Source organism: Carassius carassius, chromosome 46 (assembly GCF_963082965.1).
Source record: "Carassius carassius chromosome 46, fCarCar2.1, whole genome shotgun sequence".
Classification (NCBI taxonomy): domain Eukaryota; kingdom Metazoa; phylum Chordata; class Actinopteri; order Cypriniformes; family Cyprinidae; genus Carassius; species Carassius carassius.
Genome location: NC_081800.1, coordinates 22,708,791 through 22,730,783, shown reverse-complemented (window position 1 = coordinate 22,730,783; position 21,993 = coordinate 22,708,791). Strand labels below are relative to the sequence as shown.

The 21,993-nt window shown below is 35.8% G+C and overlaps 2 protein-coding genes across 2 annotated transcripts; both read right to left on the bottom strand.

Moving 5' to 3' along the window:
• Positions 1-1,523, bottom strand: LOC132129159 (iroquois-class homeodomain protein IRX-1-like). The gene is made up of 2 exons (XM_059540641.1): positions 1,144-1,523; positions 1-927 (listed from the first exon to the last, which is right to left on the bottom strand). Exons 1-2 carry the CDS (start codon positions 1,348-1,350, stop codon positions 217-219), a joined length of 918 nt encoding a protein of 305 aa, XP_059396624.1. The 5' UTR covers positions 1,351-1,523; the 3' UTR covers positions 1-216.
• A 7,315-nt stretch (positions 1,524-8,838) lies between these two features.
• Positions 8,839-12,958, bottom strand: LOC132129140 (ankyrin repeat domain-containing protein SOWAHD-like). The gene is made up of 3 exons (XM_059540609.1): positions 12,813-12,958; positions 12,643-12,732; positions 8,839-9,396 (listed from the first exon to the last, which is right to left on the bottom strand). The coding sequence occupies exons 1-3, from the start codon at positions 12,940-12,942 to the stop codon at positions 9,212-9,214; spliced, it is 405 nt and encodes a 134-aa protein (XP_059396592.1). The 5' UTR covers positions 12,943-12,958; the 3' UTR covers positions 8,839-9,211.
• Positions 12,959-21,993: the final 9,035 nt, after the last annotated feature.

The window sequence follows — 21,993 nt, the reverse complement described above, 5'->3', positions numbered from 1 at the left end:
AAACCTTTCAATATTTCAACGTTTTATTTTATAAAAAATAAGTCAGCAGGTAAATGCATTTATAATTTAAACAAAATAACTGTACAATATTTACACAGTCCTTTGGTTTTTAAACCAGGCATTGGATTAAATATTGTATGCAAACTTCCACAACAAAACGTTCCCAATGGATTTCAAAGTGCAAAATTCAGTCTATGATGTGTTGAATGAACGGTTTCATTGCCTTTGTTTGAGAAGGTCATGTGTGGAGAGGTTCACGGGTGAGGTGTCCCGTGAAGGCCACCCAGCCCACCACTTGCCTGGAATGGGGAGATGTTTCAGATCTCTGGGTTTCTTGACGATATCTGAAGTCGCGGTTTCGGCGAGAGACCAGATTTTAGGTTTCTGGACTTCCACGTTTTGTTTACACGCCTCTTTTTTGCTCTCACACGACGTGTCACTTTCCTTTTGCTGATCCAGTCCTTCCGCAAAACGGTCCTCGACCGACTTGGACCCCGCGACATCCTCCTCCTCCTCAACCGTTTTAGGATCGATTTCATCTTCATCATCAGTGCCTTTTCTCAAAGACCCCTCCTCTTCGCTCTCACCATCCTCATCCTCATCGTCGGACTTTCCTTTGGAGGCCCAGCTGACCCGGTTCTCCTTCTTCAGGCGGCGCCGGGCGTTGGCGAACCACGTGGACACCTGCGTGAGGCTCATCTTGGTGACGATGGCGAGCATGATCTTCTCACCTTTGGTGGGATATGGGTTTTTCAGGTGTTCGCTGAGCCACACCTTCAAAGCGCTGGTGCTCTCTCTAGTGGCCACTTTGGTGACCCTACTCGGGTCATCAGCTGGCATGGGACGATATGGGGTGTAATAGGGTCCTCCACGTCCTAGTAGAGCTTGGTGATAGGGATATGCAGCCTTGAGGTCATAGGAATTTGACTGAAAGTAAGCAAAAGAGTCGGTTTTAGAAAATGAACAGTGTGCATGTTACAATACAATAATAAAGTTTTTTTTTTTTTAGTTTGTGATGTTTTATTTCTAGATTAATTACACCTTTTGTAATGCAAAATAAAATCTAAACATTTTATTTACGATGGATTTGCATTGAACTGTAATATATATTTATGCAATCTAAAAATGTTTCAGAATACTTACAATGTGTGCCATGTGTCCCGCTTGAGGATAAGGGATGAAACTGTATCCCGGTATTCCTGAGAAGGCTAAGGGAACCCCAGCCATTCCCACAAGATGAGGCGGTGGCTGCTGCATTCCTGGCGGGCAGCCCAATAATTGATATCCAACGGGCATGCTGATGTTTCTGTCCATGAAGAAGTTTCCAAACCCCGTTGGTAAAGCAGGCATCCTTACTCCCTGAGTTCTGGTGTTTGAATGACAGTGTCTCGAGTTCACTGGCGCTCTTTATAGGCGGAGCCGCACCAGTGGGCGGTGCGATGGTGGTTGATTGACAGCTGGTATCCAAAGGGGCTAAATCCCATCAAACGAGAATTTCGGTTGTTCCTTTCAATAGCCTCTAAAAGTCTTTAAACTCATCCTTATTGAAGAGCAGAAAAAGTAGGGCTCCATTTGATTTTTTTCAAGATTCCTAAATGGAATTTGGTGTTTGATTTGTACATCGATCTGAAATATATAGCTTAATTATAATAACATTGAAGAAAAAAAAAATGTATTGTAAAATCCGTTTAGCTTCTTAAGTTCTTAATTTCTTATATGTATATATATTATATTATATTATATTATATTATATTATATTATATTATATTATATTATATATATATATATATATATATATATATATATATATATATATATATATATATATATATATTATAGCCTATACATTTTCTTATTTACATTTAAAAAATATATTATTAAAATGACATTTTACATTTTATTTATTTTAGTTTTGTTTTATATGTTTTATTTAATCTTGATTGCATGAAATGCAACACTTTGAATTGAATGAGGCTCAGCTGAGAGGATCGATTGAAAGCCATCGCAACGCCTTCAAATGTCGCACATTAACGTCTCAGAATAAACTTTTTTTTTCCATTTTGCTGATGGGACCATTTATTCTTTTTGTCTGAGCAAACCGATAGCCGACAAGACACGACATTATCAGAACTGGATTAGAAACACGGTGCAATATGTGTCTGAGGAGCTTGAAAAAAAATGTGGAAAGTTAAGTTGCTCTGATTTGACATTACATTAAGTGTAAAATAACTAGGCCTATGCAGATGTAGGGGTATTTAACTTGCGTTGCACGTTTGGTTCGTTGGTATAAAGTAGATTAGCTTTCAGTATTAACATTTAGCAAATTTAATATATTATGTATTTTAATTTCTTACGGAATTTTCGTTAAAATTTTTAAATAATTAGAATTTAGAAAAATGTAGAATTTGTACACAGATATCAAAAAAAAAATTATCTCGTTATACACGCCGTTTTTCTAATCAAATTAACTAGTCAAAAATCGTATTGATTTATTTTTATTATTTCATTTATGTAAATCAATTTAGCACGGTTGCAAATTATCGTTTTCTTTCGGTTGCAAACGATCCTGGACTATGAATTATTTGGCTTTATTGTGAACGAACATCAAACCTCTTTTAAATGGGGATGACTTTGTTTTTAGCACACAACAAACCAGCACAATTTGCGTAATTAAATAGGGTTAAGCGAAACAGGTGTCGACTAATGTATATGGTAATTGCAGCATAACAGATGTTAATGTAGAGAGATACTCCGATAAGATTAGAATTCCTAAACATACATACCAATGCCCTGGAAAGAAAAGCACAGCAAACAACCCGATAGCAGGGGGTTCAGGCTCTCTGACATTGGAAATACAAGTTTTTTTGTTGAAACTCGCTCTTGAATCTGTTATCTAGTAAACAATGCTGGCATGCATTGTTTCCTAAAACTGTGATAGAGTCTCACAGAATTAAGTTTAGTGGCATTTTATGTATTATTTCAGTAGGGTATCTGATGAAAAGAAGTGTGTAAACCTTGATCTTTTCCAAAGGTTCATCCCCTTTTGTTTGGAAATGTTTATTAAGATTTTTTATGGAGAAGTTGTGAAGGTGAGAGACATTTGAAGGACTGAGAGCTAGACGGATAAGTTTGGAAGCGGGGTGAGGTTAAGATCCCTTCGGGCCAAGAGCAAATTTACCCAGCTAGGACAATGGTCAAAACGGAGAGCAAAGAGCAAAGCTTATGCTGCATCTTTGGAGATAAGCAGCTCAGGGCTGTGATTATTGTGTTTCTCACACACTCGGCTTTCTCCACTCTTTCCTCTCTTCTCACACACAATACAGGTGTACTCATGTCCTGACAGGTCCAGTTAAGACTGTTTGCTCATGGGATGTCAGTCATTTGCCAAGAAGAGAACAGTGTGAGATAATAGACTGACATACTTCAGATAAGAGATGAGCTTTTCCAGTCCTTCACCATAGAGAAAGCAGAGAAATCAAGATTGGTGTGAGTGGAGATTTCTCCTGAGAGCTGAATTCAATTTTGTTTCACTCTACTGGAACTACTTGTGTCAAAATCCTAATTGTTTGTGTTGTGGTTAACCAAGCAGATCAACCAGATTAATCGATACAAATCAACAACTGCAGGATCAGAGAAAAAGGTGCCAGTACTTACCAGCTTAGTGCTACTTCTACACATCAAGGTCAACTGAAATCCTCAGCAACATCACAGAAAATATATAGGTGTACTGAAAATATGTTTTCATAGGTCATAATCATAAAGACAATAAATAAATAGAATAATAAATTAAATGTTATATTTATATTATATACTTAATTTCTATGTAACAGAAATAGATACAGAACAGAAATTTAACAGAGAAATGCACCAAAAATAAATACATAAATAAAGAAATACATAAGCACAAAACTTGTTTTTTACTATGATATACTCAAAAATGACTGTTAAAAATACAAATATATGGTAAATAAAAAGGTCATATATAAATAAAATAAATTTGGCTTTAAGACATACCCTAAGAATAGCAGTTTAAATAAAAAATAATAAATAAAAATAGCCATACACATGCATGGAAAATTGTATATACTGAATCAAATGAATCATAAATCAGTAATGTATATGCACAAAACCTGGTTTTATACTTTAAAGTGTCTGCTAAAATTAAACCATACATACAAAAATAAACCATACAAGTACATGGTAAATAAAAAGAATCACATATAGGATTATGTAATGTTATACTATACAGTTTTTTATGTAATGCAAAAGAAGAAATTTGTAATTAATCTAGATATAAATTAAGCTTGAATTAATAAACCATAAAAATAAGTCATAGTTTCTACTGGTGATGAAATATAACTGTTAAACATGTCAAGGCAAAACAAGACTGGTCTGTTTACTCCGACACTGAAAATTAAATATCTGGATTTTACCCAAATGGAATTCTTTGGAAATGGGAGGATCAACCATTGAGCGCAGTATGTGTGTCCTAATGAGTTGATAATGCCGATGGGCAGAGGTGTGACTTCATTTAGCACTCATCACATACCACTGAGCAGACAAAAGGCTTGAACATGTCATTAGAATGGCCAAGTCAGGTGTCAATAAGATCTGTTAACAAAAGCATGAAGGGAATCCACAGAGTGTGTTTCACACCTTCCACATGTTAGTTTTTCTTTCTGGAAGTAGTTCTTTTTTTAAGCCATTTTGAGGTGAGAAGAGATACATTGTTTAAAAATCTGACCTAGTAAAATAAAATTAAACACTGTCTATCAAATTTGTTAGTGACAAATCAATTTTTTTTTTACTATAAACTAGCATAATATAAATAAATTTAGTCAGGAAAATAAATACATAAATTCTTAAATAAAAATAATTCTATCAATCTGCTACTTTGAGGGTTTTTTTCCCACCTAATCTGACCTTTAAAAAAGACTTTCATTGGCTTTTGTGTTATAACCTGTTTTTATACATGGTTATAACAGACATTCTAATATTAACTTGAATAAAATAAGGTTACGAGTTATTTAAATGTTAACACTACAGGCACATATATTTAGGCTCTTAATTCGTTCAAAATCACCCTTTAAAAAGAAGTTTATTTTAATATGGGCCATTTCATCACATGACAGGTTTATTTTAAATGGCGTGACCTAATAATAGTGTTGGCCCAAAACAATGCTGTTTGTTTTTTGTGTTCAAAACCCTCATTTTGAGAGCTAATGAGCTATGCCAAGTCCACAGGCCCAAACAGAGGGAAGTTAGCTGAACATGAATGTTATCAGTCTTTCCCACCTCCCCTCTATCAATCACCCCCTCCACTATCAATCTATCTTTTGTCATTTGTGTTATCAGGCCTACTCTATCACTCCTCTTTACAGAGAAGTGACATTGCAAGTACTCACCAATGGGAGGATGCCTTTGGTAGGGGTCTAGACTGGTCCCGCCCACTCCTCTTTCTCTTTCGCGGTGTGATTTGATTGACAGCCCCCGCATGGGGCGAGTGACAGGTGGTGTTTGTTAGTCTGTGACAGGCAGCATGGTGGTTGGAGTTTGTGCTGATTGGGGCCCATCCACCTGAGGATGCATATGTATCCAGATTTCTACTACGTGTTCTGCTGCTTGAATGACAGACTGGGATGCTGAAAAAAAAAAACCTAGAGAACAAGAGTGCAACGAGAGAAGTTTCTTTAGAAAGACGGAGAGATGATAGATAGATAGATAGATAGATAGATAGATAGATAGATAGATAGATAGATATGCATTAGGCAGAAACAGACAGATAGATATGCAAGCACACAGACAGACAGACAGACAGACAGACAGATAAATAGATAATGCATTAGACAGAAACAGATAGATATGCATTAAACAGACAGACAGACAATGCATTAGACAAAAACAGACAGATAAATAGGTAGATATGCATTAGACAGACAGATAAATATGCATTAAACAAACAGACAGACAGAAAGACAGACAGATAAGGATTAGATAGAAACAGACAGACAGACAGATATTTATGCATTAAAGAGAAAGAGAAAGACAGACAGGCAGATAGATGTGCATTATACAGACAGACGATGCATTAGACAGAAACAGACGGACTGAAGATGCATTAGACAGAAACAGACACACACAGAGAGAGAGAGAGAGATAGATAGATAGATAGATAGATAGATAGATCTTTAAGTCAGACCCGCATGAAGTGCTTAAATGCACTCCTCATGCGACTGTTTTCTCCTCACAATCAATACCTGGTGTGCTTGTAAGACATCTGTGACAAGACATCTACATTTTGGCTCATTTGTAAAACAAAGACTACAAGGAAGCTGGAGGCCTCGAGTCGCTGGTTTCAGTTCCCCCTCCCAGGCACAATGGCGGCCCATAACCGCAGGGGGAGCGGCCCTCAGATGGAAATGAGCAACCAAACCAACAATGTAGTGCCTAATCTCTTCAGAGAGCCAGGAATCAGTTACACAGCAGTAGAGGTCTCTCCGTGCTTTTCAGCGGCCTCCCCCCCACACACGCAGACACGCACACACCCTCAAACCCCCCTCCTGTTTAGCCACAGGCTCTCCTTACACATGGACCAGATACAAGGTATCCCCCTGCAACAGAAGGGGCAAGAATAAGTGGAGCGTGGGGTGGGGCAGAGCCCTCAAAGCATGGGATTAGAACTAATGTGCCCTCCCTGGGTTCTAATCTCTTCAGAGAAGCAGCGTGTTTGAGGACTGCAGGGAAGTCAGATAAGTATCTATTACAGCAAGGCCCTCTTATCCTTCAAACACTCCCATGCCCTTCAGAAATGAGGCACAAAACCACTTGCCTGTCTTCTCCTGTGATACCCAAAACCCGAAAGCAAGCACTGGCCTTTTGCAACTAAACTGGAATTAAGGGCTCAGGACATTACGGAGGGGCGCTAGGGCCCATATTTGCTCCATCTGGGGAACTCATTGACAAGTGGCTGATGGGCATCAAAGAAGGAGAGGAGAAAAGTATGGAAGTAAAATAATGACTTTATGTCTTTGAAACAAAAAAGCATGCTGAATAGCACTAACTGAAAAATAATGCATTGCATTAACAGTACTTGCATTTTAATGCCTTGAATTTCCAGGGCTTGCATTGTTAGGTCCTGAAATTTTATATAGTTGTTCATTTAACCTGTGAATATTTCAATTCAAAATATTTCACACACTTTTTCATAATTAAAAAATCAATAATTCATATTAACGTTCCAGAATTCACTTCCAAAATATTAAATCGGTTAAAAAATACGATGTATAATATTCGACAGGCAAATTTCGGTCCATTTTATTTTATCCAGATAATTCGCCCTTTCACATCCGGGAGCTGCAGGAATAGCAGTAGAGCACAGAGGCATGATCTCCATCTGCTGTCAGTCGCTCACCAGCAGGTGGTGCAAGCGGCTTCTGATGAAGACCAAAGCAACAGGTGGATTAAGTAATACAGTTACAAAAACTGATCTGCAGAAATTAAGCAAGCGCCAAGTAGAAGTTTTGATTATCGGGGCATGTGGAAAAGCTGATTGTGCGTATGTTTATTTCATCTTATTACATCTTATTTATTACATCTTTGCTGTTACCAAGTAAGCAGCATTCAAAGGAGATTATAATGGTGTTTTACCCAACGCTGAAGTACAGAACTAACATTACATCTAAGGAAGACATATATTGCTTTTGGTTGTTTAGTTTCCGTAACTTTGTGTCATGGCTTGTGCGTTGCTGTGCTGTAATACTGGGGATCCCCTCACGTCACACTCCAGGATTCCCCAATGACGAGTAACGCTTCTCAATTAATACTGTGATATAAGACCTCAGATCTCAGAATACATTTTATTGATGATTATGCAAACTATATAGACAGTTAAGCAGATGTAAAATATGAACGAACGCTCAAGGTTTCACGGGTTTTCCCTCAGAAATCTGTTAAATCTGATTTAATAATTTGGAAGTGAATTCTGGAACATCAATATGAATTACTGATTTTTTAATTATGAAAAAGTGTGTGAAATATTTTTAATTGAATTATTCACAGCTTAAACGAACAACTATATTAAATTCCAGGACCTAAAGATGCAAGCCCTGGAAATACAAAGCATTAAAATGCAAGTACTGTTAATTCAATGCATTATTTTTTCAGATTTTTTCAGCTTTTTTGTTTCAAAGACATAAGTCATTATTTTACTTCCATAGAAAAGAACCAAGGAGCTTCACTGGGAAGGTGGCAGCCAGGGGACAGTGACTGGGGTGGAAGATCTGATAGAGTGTGATCTTGTTAGGGTGATCCAGAAGAGTGATGAAAGAGTGAGCGCTATATTAACACCTGGAGGAAAGGTAAAATATAGGTAAAAAAAAAGGATCTTGAGGGGAAAACACTCTTTACACACAGTACAGTTTATTATATATTTAACATAAATTACATTATGAAAATAAACACTCAGGTAACAGGAAAGACCCTCAGAATTCCGGTATAAGGCATAAACTAGAAGATTTACTCAACACCATCCTTTGGAATGCAACAGACATTTGCTAAAGACATTAATGGCAGAAAAGAATAAAAGTAAAGGCTTTTGCAGAGCATTTTAATTCCATAAAATTATATTTGAATATTTCAAAGTGAAATAATGAAGAATAGGGCTGATTGTTTCAAAGGAATTTTATCATAAATTTTTTATATTGTTGGCTGTTACATATGTGTTCGTGTGTGGACAAATATATAAATATATATATATATATATATATATATATATATATATATATATATATATATATATATATATATATATATATATATATATATATATATGTAAGGCATCTTATGTAGGGTGAAGATAAGGCAAATAAAAGCTAAAGTTGGTCTCTATTCAAGATAGAACTTTAGCATTGACATATTTAGTGAAACTGAGTTCTTGTAAAATCTTAGGATCATATGATGTACAGGTATTTTAAAATGCCTTTTCATTGCTTAATAAAAACTGTAAACCTTTAGCAGAGAAAAAAGACACACAGAATCTCACAATGCTGTGGCATAACATTACAAATGCTAATTATTGAGCTAAAAAGCTACTTAAATGTGAATACAACTACATCATACTATTTGTGCGAAACAAGCAGCAAAGTGCATTTTCATCTGTAAACTATCCACGTGGCACTAAAGCGATACTGAAGATCTTTGGACTTAACATTGTCTACCGTGAGAACTTTCTGGGCCTAAACGCAGGCAGCATGAGCTGATGAGCAACAGTCCTCTCCTCCGGTATGGGCGCCAGCTCCTCTGCTGAACCCCACTTCTTCATGGAGTGAAATAATGAGGTGATCTTCCTGTTCCTGCGCTCGCCAGCCTGGGTTAGACTGTGGCACTCGCTGACTTCAGCTTGGAGAACAAACATCAAATCATAGTTTAGAAGAAGACCACACTGTGCATGAAATAACACGCTGGAAGGACGAATAGGGTGAAGGCAAGCCGTCCCAAATTTATCCATGAAGCACCCCCCGTAGATTCAGAGAAACAACATGCTTGGCTAATATGGAAAGCATCTTCAGTAGGGCTGCACGATTAACTTAAATGGAATCGAAATCATGATTCGACAGAAGCTGCGATTTTCATGCGTATCTTTCAGTGAAGCACGGTTCTGTGATCAGCAGTAAATCTCCATCCGAAGACCAGAGGGCGCTCTCACGCTGAAAATACAAATATGCCCAGAAGAAGAAACCCAGGAAATGCCTGCCGCTGCAGCTGAATTAAAATACAATTTAACTGCTTTCATTGATTCAACGTGACTAATAAACAGACGACTATGACAATATATGGTTTATTGGAGTTCTTCTTATTATGATTTTATATCAAAATAAATTATATTTATAATGCAGTGCCGTTATCACCACTAAGAATACTATGAAATATGTTGCGTGCACTGATCTATATATGACTGGATCGCTCAACGCATTCTAAACTGCCAACAGGAATTGAAGCCACCGGAAGAGTTCGATCTTACTTATCCCTACCAGCAGAGAGCACCATTGAGTCACATGCAAACCGCTGACCTAAAATCACCCAATTTTAAGCATATCAGTCAAACGGGACTAGTTTTTTATGTTTTATATAAATTAATTTTTACTTCAGGTGTTATCTGTAATGTTTAGGTCTTTTTGGGCAGGATAAGAGATATATTTAAACTGTTTAGGTGGGTGTGTCTGCTGTGCACTGATGATACAGGTAACTGATCCAACACAAACATATACCTTATTTCTTTATTACCATAATTATTCAGGAATTATTAAACATGAACCTATTAGTATCAGAAATGGATTTGAATATATTACAGTGAATAGCATCTGTTAATATTGCTATATACTGAAATGAAAAGCTTAACTTACTATCTTGGAAATAAAGCCTTTAAATGTCTTTAAATCCATACTGTATACAGTAAGTTATTTCTCTGAATAAATTATGATGTGTATATTTTTATGTCCTGATTGAGAATATCTATTTCAGACTCTCCAAGATCGCGAAAATACGTTTACTAGCATTACCGTTTCCATGTAAAATATTGTATGCTAAATTAATTAATTTAACCACTGTTTAAATCATTACATGTTTTACAATGAATGATGTTAATGAAATCATTGCTGAAACATTTGGACTTAGCGCCGAATTACGAATAAAAACACTATAACAAAATTATATAAACAATGAATAACTGTACAAGGTAAATAAAGGTATACAAAGCAGGAGGAAATTCCTAGGGGAATAGGGTAAATTCCTGACATAAAAAAAATAACCGTTTACATGCCTAAGGGTTTTTGCATTGTAAGAATGTACAGGGATACTTCAGATTTAAAAACGTCATGAGCAATCCAGTTCTCTAATATACATAAGTGGTTGTTTGCCTTAAGGGGCGGTCACACTAGCCTTTAAACATGCGAAATTATCTCAGACGCCGCTGCGAATATGGGCGGGAGCAAGATATAACGGTTTCCCCACAGTTATCACAACATGGATAAATCTGTGCTTGTACTGTGTCTTTTGCGACGGCGTCGAAAGCGTCTTATTATATTGTACTCTCTCTCTCTCTCTCTCTCTATAAATATATACACACTAAACAATAAAAAAAATTATACGTGTCCTCATTCAAATGTACCATCTGTTCCTGTTTCCGTTGACACTGTGAATCATGCAGCTTCTTTTTTATTTCTTTTTTACTTTTAAATATGTATTATATAAAATAGGATGCTGCGCTACGGCTAAAATTAGCACTTCCTTCATTTTTTAATTTCTGTACAGAGAGGTCACACAGTGACGTATCGATCATCTACTGGACACACGACTTCACGTGATGCGAATTCGCAGGTCAGAGTTCACCAAACTTGAACTTTCGAACGCAGCGGAATGCGAAATTTTCAGGCGGCAAGGAAGTCGACCGGAAGTTGAAGTCGGCCGCGTGCCGCCATCTTGTAGCAGAACTTCACTTGCGTTAGCATCCCATTGACTCCCATTCATTTTGGCGTCACTTTGACAGCGAATAACTTTACATCTGAGGCGTTTAAAGACTCTGTTTGTCCATTATTTATTTCTAAAGATACACAACAATGTATAAAGGGCTCCATTACCTTCTATGTTACATTATGGCCCCGTAGAAACAGTTTTTGTAAAAAATAGGCTAACGATTGCGTCATAACCACTCGACTCTCTGTCGCATTACCGTACAGACAGGAGGAGAAGCTCGCAGGCAATTAACTTAATATGGCGTACCGGCGTTACATTTTAAAATACTATACAAAAACATTAATCAGAATACTTACTCCTGCTCACTCACGCCAAAGAACTCCCCGCTCAAGCTCGCCATCTCTGCAAGATTAACGATGGCAGTTTGCACGCACAGCCACTTAGAAGATTTACATCTGTCAGGCAGGTTGCTGACGTCATCAAGCTTAGTTTGAGTCTGCGCGTCAGAAACGGAAGTGCTAAAAAATGCTAAAAATGGGCTTCACTTGTCTCAATTGAGTTCCAATGGGGTTGCTGTGTCCATTTCTTTTACTGTCTATGGAAATTTTTCGCATGAGCCTGCGTTTCCGGTCTGGCGCATTCGCATGCGTATGAATGGAAGTCAATGGAACGAAAAGTGCAGTGTGACCGCCCCTTCATTCTGTGTAAGAAGCCACATCATCTCACAGAAGGATTTATCTCAAACACTCGACTGATGTTATGAAGTGAGTTTGGAGTAAAAACATGTTATAAAATGTGGTATTTTCACATGCTTTCAGATGGAGCAACATTTACTACACTGAGCCGTACTTCACTGAGAAGCTCAAGTCATTTTCGCGAACGATTTCATAATCATGTAATAAAATCATCTACGATTTTTTTTGCGTAGCTTGTCAGTGAACTATGGCTCTTTGTAGTAAATGCTGCTCCATCTGAAAGCATGTGATGATGATTTACTGCTGATTACAGAACCGGCTTTACTAGCAAACTGTGCATGACAATCACATTCGATTAATCATGCAGCCCTTATCTTCAGTGCTGCTCTTTCCACATGTGCCACATGTCTGAATGAACTAAACACCCTCATGCTATATTGCATTTATGCACAAAAAACAAGAATTGAGTTTTACTCACATAGCTCATGGTCTTCTAATTGTGTTTCCCGTAAGTTGAGGTAATGATATGCTATGTGGCCGCTGTAGTCCCGCAAATTCTCATTTGCTCCTGTGAACATGTTCAAATTTCAGCAATATTAAATTAACCAACTTAATAGTTTAAAATAAAATAAAACTATGAATGCTAACCATATGTCCTGACCAGCTGGTCAAATATATGTCGATGCCTGTGCAGTGCTGCAATGTGTAAAGGTGTGTACCCCTGTGAGAATAAAATACAGAATATCACAAAAAGTGTCAAAAGCAGGTAATAATTCATCCCATAATCAAAAGAATCAAATAAAAAATATTTATAAATAACATTTTTATCAAATTAAATTTTACAAAAATATATAATTTAATACATATTTTACATTTACAATTATTTTACATGTAGTAAAACTGTTATGTATGTTAAAGTATATTTTACATTTTTTGCACTGCAACATTATTTCATGACTATTAAGCCCATTTAATAATTATTGTTACTGTAACACATACATACAGTATACACACACGACACACGCATATATAAATACATGCATATGTTGTATTAAATTAAATACAAAATACATTTTACATTAACAAATATTTTACATAAAATTAGTCATGATAAAATATATTTTTGATTTTTTTGTGACACTATTGTCATGACAATTAAACCTATTTAAAAATTGTAATTTCCGTAATATCCACATATATACACACAAATATATAAATACATTGCATTAAATTAAACAAAACTATTTAATTAAATATAAATTAATTAAATATTTAATTTAAATACAAATATTATACATTCACAAATTGTACATATTTTTTGCATCACATTATTCTCACACACACGTTTGTTTTTGTGAAAAGTGGGTTCATCCCATAGGCGTAATGGTTTTTATACTGTACAAACTGTATATTCTATGGCCCTACACCAACCCTACACCTAACCCTAACCCTCACAGGAAACTTACTTTCTCAAAAAAAAAAAAACTCATTTTGTATGATTTATGAGCATTTTGAAAAATGGGGACATGGGTTATGTCCTCATAAGTCACCCTCTCCTTGTAATACCTGTGTCATACCCATGTCATTATACAGAGTTGTGTCCTGATATGTCACAAAAACAAGAGCACACACGTACGAAAGTAATGCACAAACTACAATACTGAAAATTTGAAACTTTCTCCACTGTTAAATACATTTTGATTTATTTTCGTTTGGTTTTGGGGTGAAAATGTTATTTGTGAGATTCACCCAAACAGAATAGCTTCTCTATTTCAAATATCTCTATTGTTCAATTTCACCACTAAAACAAATGAAAAAATAAAAATAAATACTGACTGGGGGAAGGAAAGTTTGACACTCACCCCCTAGTGCCCGTGTCCCAATCATAAAAAACATAACACAACAGAATCAGAGAGTGACAGGAAGAAGAGAAGAGGGGGAGAGAAAGACGGGACACAAATGAACTGAGGTTACAGCAACAAAATCTAATGACAGAATCATAATTGCCTGGTAATTGAGTGAAATTGCTTTTCTCTGAGCCTGCTGTTGGAATACATGAAGACATTGTTTAAGGGAAGCTGTTAACATGACAGAGTTTGATTTATGAACAGACATTCTCAAACAGTGCCTGGCTTCATTTGCACAGCTGGGCACCCGCATACCCTTTCACAGGAGTTATGTCAGAAGCGGACACTTTCGGGTGAGAAACATTAACCCAGGCATGCTGTCACATCCAGAGTGAATGTAAGGGGAGTACTTACATGCTGTGAGAGAAAAGGAGACACCAAAATATGATTAGTAAATGCATTTGAGTTTAGGCATATATGGATTTGACAAAAGAAATAATTGATTTATAAAGTGCGTACTGCTTTTGTATTGACATCAGCCCCTGCTTCTGCCAACATTGTGGTCATGTCTTCTTTACCGTGTTTGGCAGCCCAGTGCAGTGCTGTCTGGAAGAGATTGAAACATTCCAATACTAAAATATATATAAATGTAAATATACACAATATATAGACACATTTACAGTAAGACCAAAAGTTTGGACACACCTTCTCATTCAAAGAGTTTTCTTTATTTTCATGACTATGAAAATTGTAGATTCACACTGAAGGCATCAAGGGCTATTTGACCAAGAAGGAGAGTGATGGGTGCTGCGCCAGATGACCTGGCCTCCACAGTCACCGGACCTGAACCCAATCGAGATGGTTTAGGGGTGAGCTGGACCGCATACAGAAGGCAAAAGGGCCAACAAGTGCTAAGCATCTCTCGGGGAACTCCTTCAAGACTGTTGGAAGACCATTTCAGGTGACTACCTCTTGAAGCTCATCAAGAGAATGCCAAGAGTGTGCAAAGCAGTAATCAAAGCAAAAGGTGGCTACTTTGAAGAACCTAGAATATGACATATTTTCAGTTGTTTCACACTTTTTTGTTATGTATATAATTCCATATATAATTCCACATGTGTTAATTCATAGTTTTGATGCCTTCAGTGTGAATCTACAACTTTCATAGTCATGAAAATAAAGAAAACTCTTTGAATGAGAAGGTGTGTCCAAACTTTTGCTCTGTACTGTACATTAAAATAACATCATTGAAATAGCATCCTCATGTACAAAGTATGAGCCAAAAAAAGTTCTTTATTTTTTATTTAATTTATACATTCATATTTATTATTCAAATAGTATTTTTCATTATAATATTATTTTATTTTCATATTTATTCTTAAATTTATTTGAATAGTCTTAACTTTATTTATACATTCATTCTTTTATTAATTTGTTTAACTGCTTTTAATACATTTGACCTAGAAATTGTGCAGAACACTTAACATTAATTCTTCAGATAACATTTTTAATTACAATATAATTTTATTTTCATATTTATTTTTACTTTATCAATTTATCCATTCTTTCATTTATTTATCCTTAAATGTTTTTAATACATTTAACCTAGAAATTGTGCAGAATACTTAATATTTGTACTTGTATTTCCATTATAATATTTATTTACTTTATTTTATTATATTTATTTATCTTACTACATTCATTCACTCACTCACTCATTCACTCACTCACAAATGTTTTTATAATTTATGATATTTAATCAAGCAATTGTGCAGAATCTTAAGTACTCCTTCAAATATTATTTATTCATTATAACATTTATTATTTTGATATGTATTTATTTATTATTTTATTTAAATATTTTTATTAGACTTTATTCATTTTTTATATAACGAAATTGTTTGAGAGGTTTGGTTGAACATTTTTGTTGGTCACTACATAATTCTCACATTTGCATGTTATTTCATAGTTTTAATTTCATTTTGGAAATAATTTTGAAAATGTATTTAAGCATTTTTTAAAATAATTCATCAAACTGTTATACATTTTTTCACAATTCTAAAACTTGAATCTTAAACTAATAATTTCCTGTCTAAATCCAAAGATTTTAAGTGCGGTCTCAGACTTGTGGGCAGCACAGTTGATCTGAATCCTCATATTGCTTGTTTGACCAGCTTGTCTGAGCTAGTACACAATCGCCAAGCCACCTGATTCATCTTGTAATACATCATTTACACTCTGCATGCTCATTCTCTCCCACTAGCGAGATCCCCACCCCCCTAACGCCACGCTGTGGAGTGGCCCGTGGGTCCTATAGGCTGCCAGTGGGCCCCAGCTGTGCACAGAGGGTGTGGAGGGGACGGTTTCCTGCCATCTAATAGCGGTCTAATTACAAAACAACAAACCAGTGCACGCACTGCTGGGGGAGCACAGGCCTGTCACGAGGTGCAAGATTGATGATGTTGGTATGACCCTCTGATGAAGGACCCACCCAGGAATCAGCCTGTCAAGAGGAAAAGGGGCCGCGCACCACACACTAGCTCAGATATGCACACATGCACACGGATGCTGGAGCTTCTAAATGCCCTGCGCTCAAACACGAAGAACAGAGAAGAAGGGAAAGCTATTGACCCCTGCCTGAGCGACACACCTCCTCTATCAGGAGGACTCTTCAAGATGGCACTGGATCAAGCCACTTTATGTGAATGTACTCTGCAAACTTTTTAGTGCATGTTATTAAAGTAGTTCATGAAAAAAAAACTTAATGAATGAATGCATAAATGAAATTGAATTTTTTTGTTTTGTAGAGAAATTCATATTTATCAAAGAATAAAATACAGTTCTGATCTACATTATTTAATTTATTTCACTCATTTTAATGCAATGTGAAAAATATATCAGCTATATCAGCTGATATAATTTCAATTAATAAATAATGTTTTGCATACATTTTTTCAAATACTAATTCGGACTGATTAGAGTTAAGACATTTCTACACAAAACTACACTAAAAACACACACACAAAAAAAATCCTGAATGATTGCAAGAATAGGATGCCACTCCTTAAAACAAACAAAATGAGATCATGTGACAACAACATGGCATACTACAATGCTTTTAGTGGCACAACATGGCTATGTTTGGAATAGAATTTCCCAATATTGCATCCCACAATGCAACAGGCTCAAAATGAATAACTTGAATTAGAATGTTTTTGAAAGAAGTCTCTTCTGCTCACCAAGGCTGCATTTATTTGATCAACAATACAGTAAAAACTGTTTTATTGTGAAATATTAGAAATATAATAGCTATTTATTTGAATATATATTTTAAAATGTAATTTATTCCTGTGTGATCAGAGCTGTATTTTCAGCATCATTCCTCCAGTCTTCAGTGTCACATGATTCTTCAGAAATCATTCTAATATACTGATTTGCTGCTCAAGAAACAGTTCTTATTATTATTATCAATGTTGAAAACGTTTTGTTTCTTAATTCTTTTAAGAACACTGATTTATTTTCAGGATTCTATAATGAATAGAAAATTCTTTGAAATATAAATATTTTTAAATGCTTTTACGATCACTTTTGATCAATTCAACGTGTCCCTGCTTCAATATAATAGAAACATCAATTTCTTAAATATATGTGTGTATATATATATATATATATATATATAGATATAGATATATATACACAGCAAATGCTATGATTTTAGTAACTCCACCCTAATTCTAACAAAACATTTTTACACAAAATGTCATAAAATTGCCAAATTACACTTTTTAATAATTAGACCCAACTCAATGACTAAAGTCACATGCCAACAATGTCCTACAGTCTGAAATCTACACATGCATACTGCATACTATTTCACCTGTACAGTACACAGTACGCTTCATATGTCCACTACAGTGTACTCTTAAGCATGTGTTCTGTACTACGGGAGGGTCCTGTCTCCTGTAGGTGTTTCCAGTCCTGCCCACGGGACATATTGTGATCGATGAAGTCTGGTTTCCCTATCAGCCGCTCTATTGTTTGGGCTGTCGCACCCTTGAGATGGATTGGCTGGCACACATGCTTGACTGACAGCACGACAGGTCTCATGGAGGCTCGGCGTGATGGATGACGCCAACAGGATGTGACGTCTCCTACCCTTGTTCCTCTGGTTCCTGTTTTGGCCTGGCGGGGAACCCTCAGCTCTCACTAACCAAATAGCACCTTTGGGACGAGTACCATTGCAGTACAACAGAGACATATTCTTCTTTTAAAGAAGAGCGATGGATAAATGATGTACTCACAAACTGGGCAGAGGATGGGGGAAGTCCAGAATACATCGGGAAAGGACGACATGGTGCAGAAAGAGAGAAAGAGACAAACATGAGCACAGATTTACACCTTTGAATGGCAAAGTTTGTTTCATTCTTCACTTAAGGGTAAAAAAAAATTCAAATTCAAATTAGTTTGAGTTTGCAGGTTTTATGATGGTAAATTCAAAACGCTTTACATCCAGGAAGAGAACATTTAAAGGGATAAATTAAATGGAACACAATACATCAATATGTTTTCAAAATCAAAATGTCTTGAATTAGAAATGCTTCAAAGTTTGAAAAATCTACTTCCAACACATCTCCATTACATTTAATTCATTTTACAAACATTACACTTCTTAATTGACCTTATGAACAAACTAAAAAAAATAAATACATAAGATTTGAATAGATCTGTTTCACTGTACCCTTTGATCAAACTTGATCACAAAAAAGTGATTTTCTCCATCACTAATTTTGTTTGTTTTCTTGTACAAATGTATAAGGATTCTTAAATCAACAGATTTACTTGAGAAGTAAAATGTTTATGATTAAAACAAGAACAAATATCTGCCAACAGGCTTAGAAAATAATTAATGAAATCAACTTTCCATATTGACGTTTATCCTTGTTTTAAGTATAAACTCACTTAATTTTGTCTAAATTGTTTCAGAAAACAAGATGTTTAGGATGTTTAAATATTTGTTTTGGAAAACAAAACAAAAATACTAAGCAAAACATTCATATTTTTGTAGAGTACGCAACATGAGAAGACTTTGAATTTAATGATTTCAGCTCTGATTTAAGACCTTTTTAGATCTTAATGTGTGGAAGAATGAATTAAGACTTAAATCCTGTTAGTAAATCATGTTGAACTAATTCGTTCCCTAGTTTAAATTAATTCAAATCAAGGTAATGAATCAGAGCAACAATGCATCAATTTAATAAAACAATAGAACAAATTAATAAAATGAGGGAACAAATTCTTAATATCCACATGTCATGTGCAGGGCTCTCATGAAAAGAACCGATTTTGTTCAAAATGACGTCACACCAGTTAATCTTTGATTTCTCTTGAAGTAGATTAGGGCCTTTATCTCATTTGCGGCCAGAAAGCGAGCGGTCCTGCTCGAGTGGCTCAAAGCAAAGAGTGTTTGCGTTGCATCTGAGATCGTGGCTGTTTATTTATGGGCTTCACTGAGAGAGCTTCACTTGGAATTTTCCCCCAAATGAGCTTCCAACGTGTGAAAGGAAAACAGAGATAATGCGCGTTGTGTCGGGTTACGGGCTCGGGGTGATGTGTAACTTTAGCGACTGAGAGGCTAAAGGCGAAGCTTAACTACTTAAACTTAAGACTTAAACAACAGAGGTGGCAGAAAAGATCCAGGACAGCAAAAAAATGAGCATCCTTGAAAAAGAAAAATACATCCAACTTACTGACAAATATTTGTTATTCAGAAAGAACTGATATTTTTAGCTTGATGTAGTCTTTTGGTTATATTTTTTAATAAAATGTATGTCTCAAGTCACCATTAGAGTGATTCTCTTCAGTGAGATTTCATCTATTTCAGTACATACTTTCTTTGGCGTGCAAAAGTAATTATTATTATTATATATATTTATCTGTATTTTTGGATTGCCAACATTTTGATGAATAAGTTAGACAATTCTACACCACTATTACTTATATTAATTTAAAATACACCCTGATTGAATGAGGAGCTACAATTTAAAAACATTAATTCTGAGTTTATATAACTTGTATCTTGTATTTAATAAAAGCATAGACCAACTTTGTTAAATTGATACAACAATTCTTCCAAAGTTGATGCTCATTGCCTGAAGTTTTTGAATTTCCTCAACATATGATTTTTTACAGAGTAAAACACCTGGGAAAGATGTTAAATGACCTCTTAAACTGTCATCTCTCAAACTGTACCAAACCGAAGAGAGGTGGCTTGCTTGGCACGCCGTCCTGGTTCAGGAGTGGGGGCATCAAAGCCACATGGGGATCCGACTTACCACCTTCCTGGGGACATGGCAGCGATTGTTCTCCAATTAATCCCAGCCTGCTCTATTACTTTCAGATTATCTTTAAGTGGTTGAAGTCTTTGAGGTGAGCCCTAATCTTTCCCGCACTTCAATGGCCGTCATTGTATCTTGTCTGCGCGGGGAAGGCAAAGGGCTTAGAGGTTCTTAGAAGGTGGTCTGACACGGGAAACTGTGAAAACTCCAGCTCCAGGCAGGGACCACTAACACCAGCTCAAAGCTCTTAAGCGCACAGAGGGGACTAATAAAAGGATTTGAGCTTGTTTTTAAGGGGGTGAAGGAGCTAAAAAGCTATTTTTCATAATCCTTCTGAAAATAAGCCTTTGAAATGCATGATCGGGGTTGAGCTTTGCTCTTTGGTCTGTGTTACACCTGGGTACAAGAGTGGAAACTGTGGAAAGTCAGGAACCTTGTGAGGAGCCACAGGGAGTCGGCGGTCCAGAACTCTAACATCATGAACATCGCTGGCAAACATTAACATGTGCTGTAATGGACTCGGTTATCACTACCAATGACCTGTTAACTAGCTTTTTCAACAAAATACTAAATTGCTGGGTTTTTCTTGCTGTTTTGAGTGAGAATGCAGCCAAGCAAACATCATAAAATGAGATCTTGACTCAGAAAACTAGTTTCCCCATCAACTGTAAAAAAAGAAAAAGAAAATTTTGACTCACCCCCTTTTTGAAGTCAAATAGGAAAAGAAAGGAGAGAAAGAGAGAGAGAAAGAAATCCATTAATGAAGTTATACAATAACAAAATGAGAGCCAAGTTAAGTGGAAATTTTTTCATTCAGGACTTTTAGAGGTTTTGAATGATGAAAACATCTGCACCTTTAATTTGACATTTTTATAAATTGGACATTTTCAGAAGATTAGTAAAGTCAATACAACAATCAATTTTCACAAATGGAAGGTATGAAGTTTGTTTAGTGATTAATTAATGACATTCTTTTAAACCAAACCTCTTAATCAATGTCACAAGCTACATCCCGGGATACTTTTAAAACAGTATTCAAGGAACTAATAGGAACTGTATATATATATATATATATATATATATATATATATATATATATATATATATATATATATATAAAATTATTGTTATTGTTATTATTATTAATTTATTTTAATTAATAAATTAAAATAATATTTTAAATGGGCCATATGATACTTTTTTAAAGATCATTATTTGGAGTATTTGGTGTAACAGAATATGTTAAAATGCTTTAAAAGTTAAAAAAACAAATACTGTAGATTATTGTGCCCCGCCTCTCTCAAACGGTAGATTTGTACAAGCCCCTCCTTCCGACAAGCGCAGTCTGCTCTGATTGGCCAACTGACCTAGTGCATTGTGATTGGCCGAACACCGCAAGTACTCGTCAGAAATGTAATGCCCCTTTCCATAATCGCGAGCTTCATCTTTCTAAATAAATGTAAAGACAGTTAATAATGTCCTTAGTTTAACCATCAGTTCAAGCCCGAAATGGGAACAGAGTCACCTGACAGACACATTGATGAAGCTCGTATGTGTTTGCAGAACACAAGCCACGGACGGTTAAGACAGCTGACTCCACTGTGCGACTGTCTCTCTCTCGCTCTCACACACACACACACACACACA

Coding starts and splice junctions, on each gene's coding strand:
- LOC132129140 (XM_059540609.1), bottom strand. CDS start 12,942: ATGAATTATTACCTGCTTTTGACACTTTTTGTGATATTCTGTATTTTA. Junction 12,733..12,812: donor CCAGCTGGTCAGGACATATG/GTTAGCATTCAT, acceptor ACATGTTCACAG/GAGCAAATGAGAATTTGCGG. Junction 9,397..12,642: donor ATTAGAAGACCATGAGCTAT/GTGAGTAAAACT, acceptor TTGTTCTCCAAG/CTGAAGTCAGCGAGTGCCAC.
- LOC132129159 (XM_059540641.1), bottom strand. CDS start 1,350: ATGCCTGCTTTACCAACGGGGTTTGGAAACTTCTTCATGGACAGAAAC. Junction 928..1,143: donor CGGGACACATGGCACACATT/GTAAGTATTCTG, acceptor GCTTACTTTCAG/TCAAATTCCTATGACCTCAA.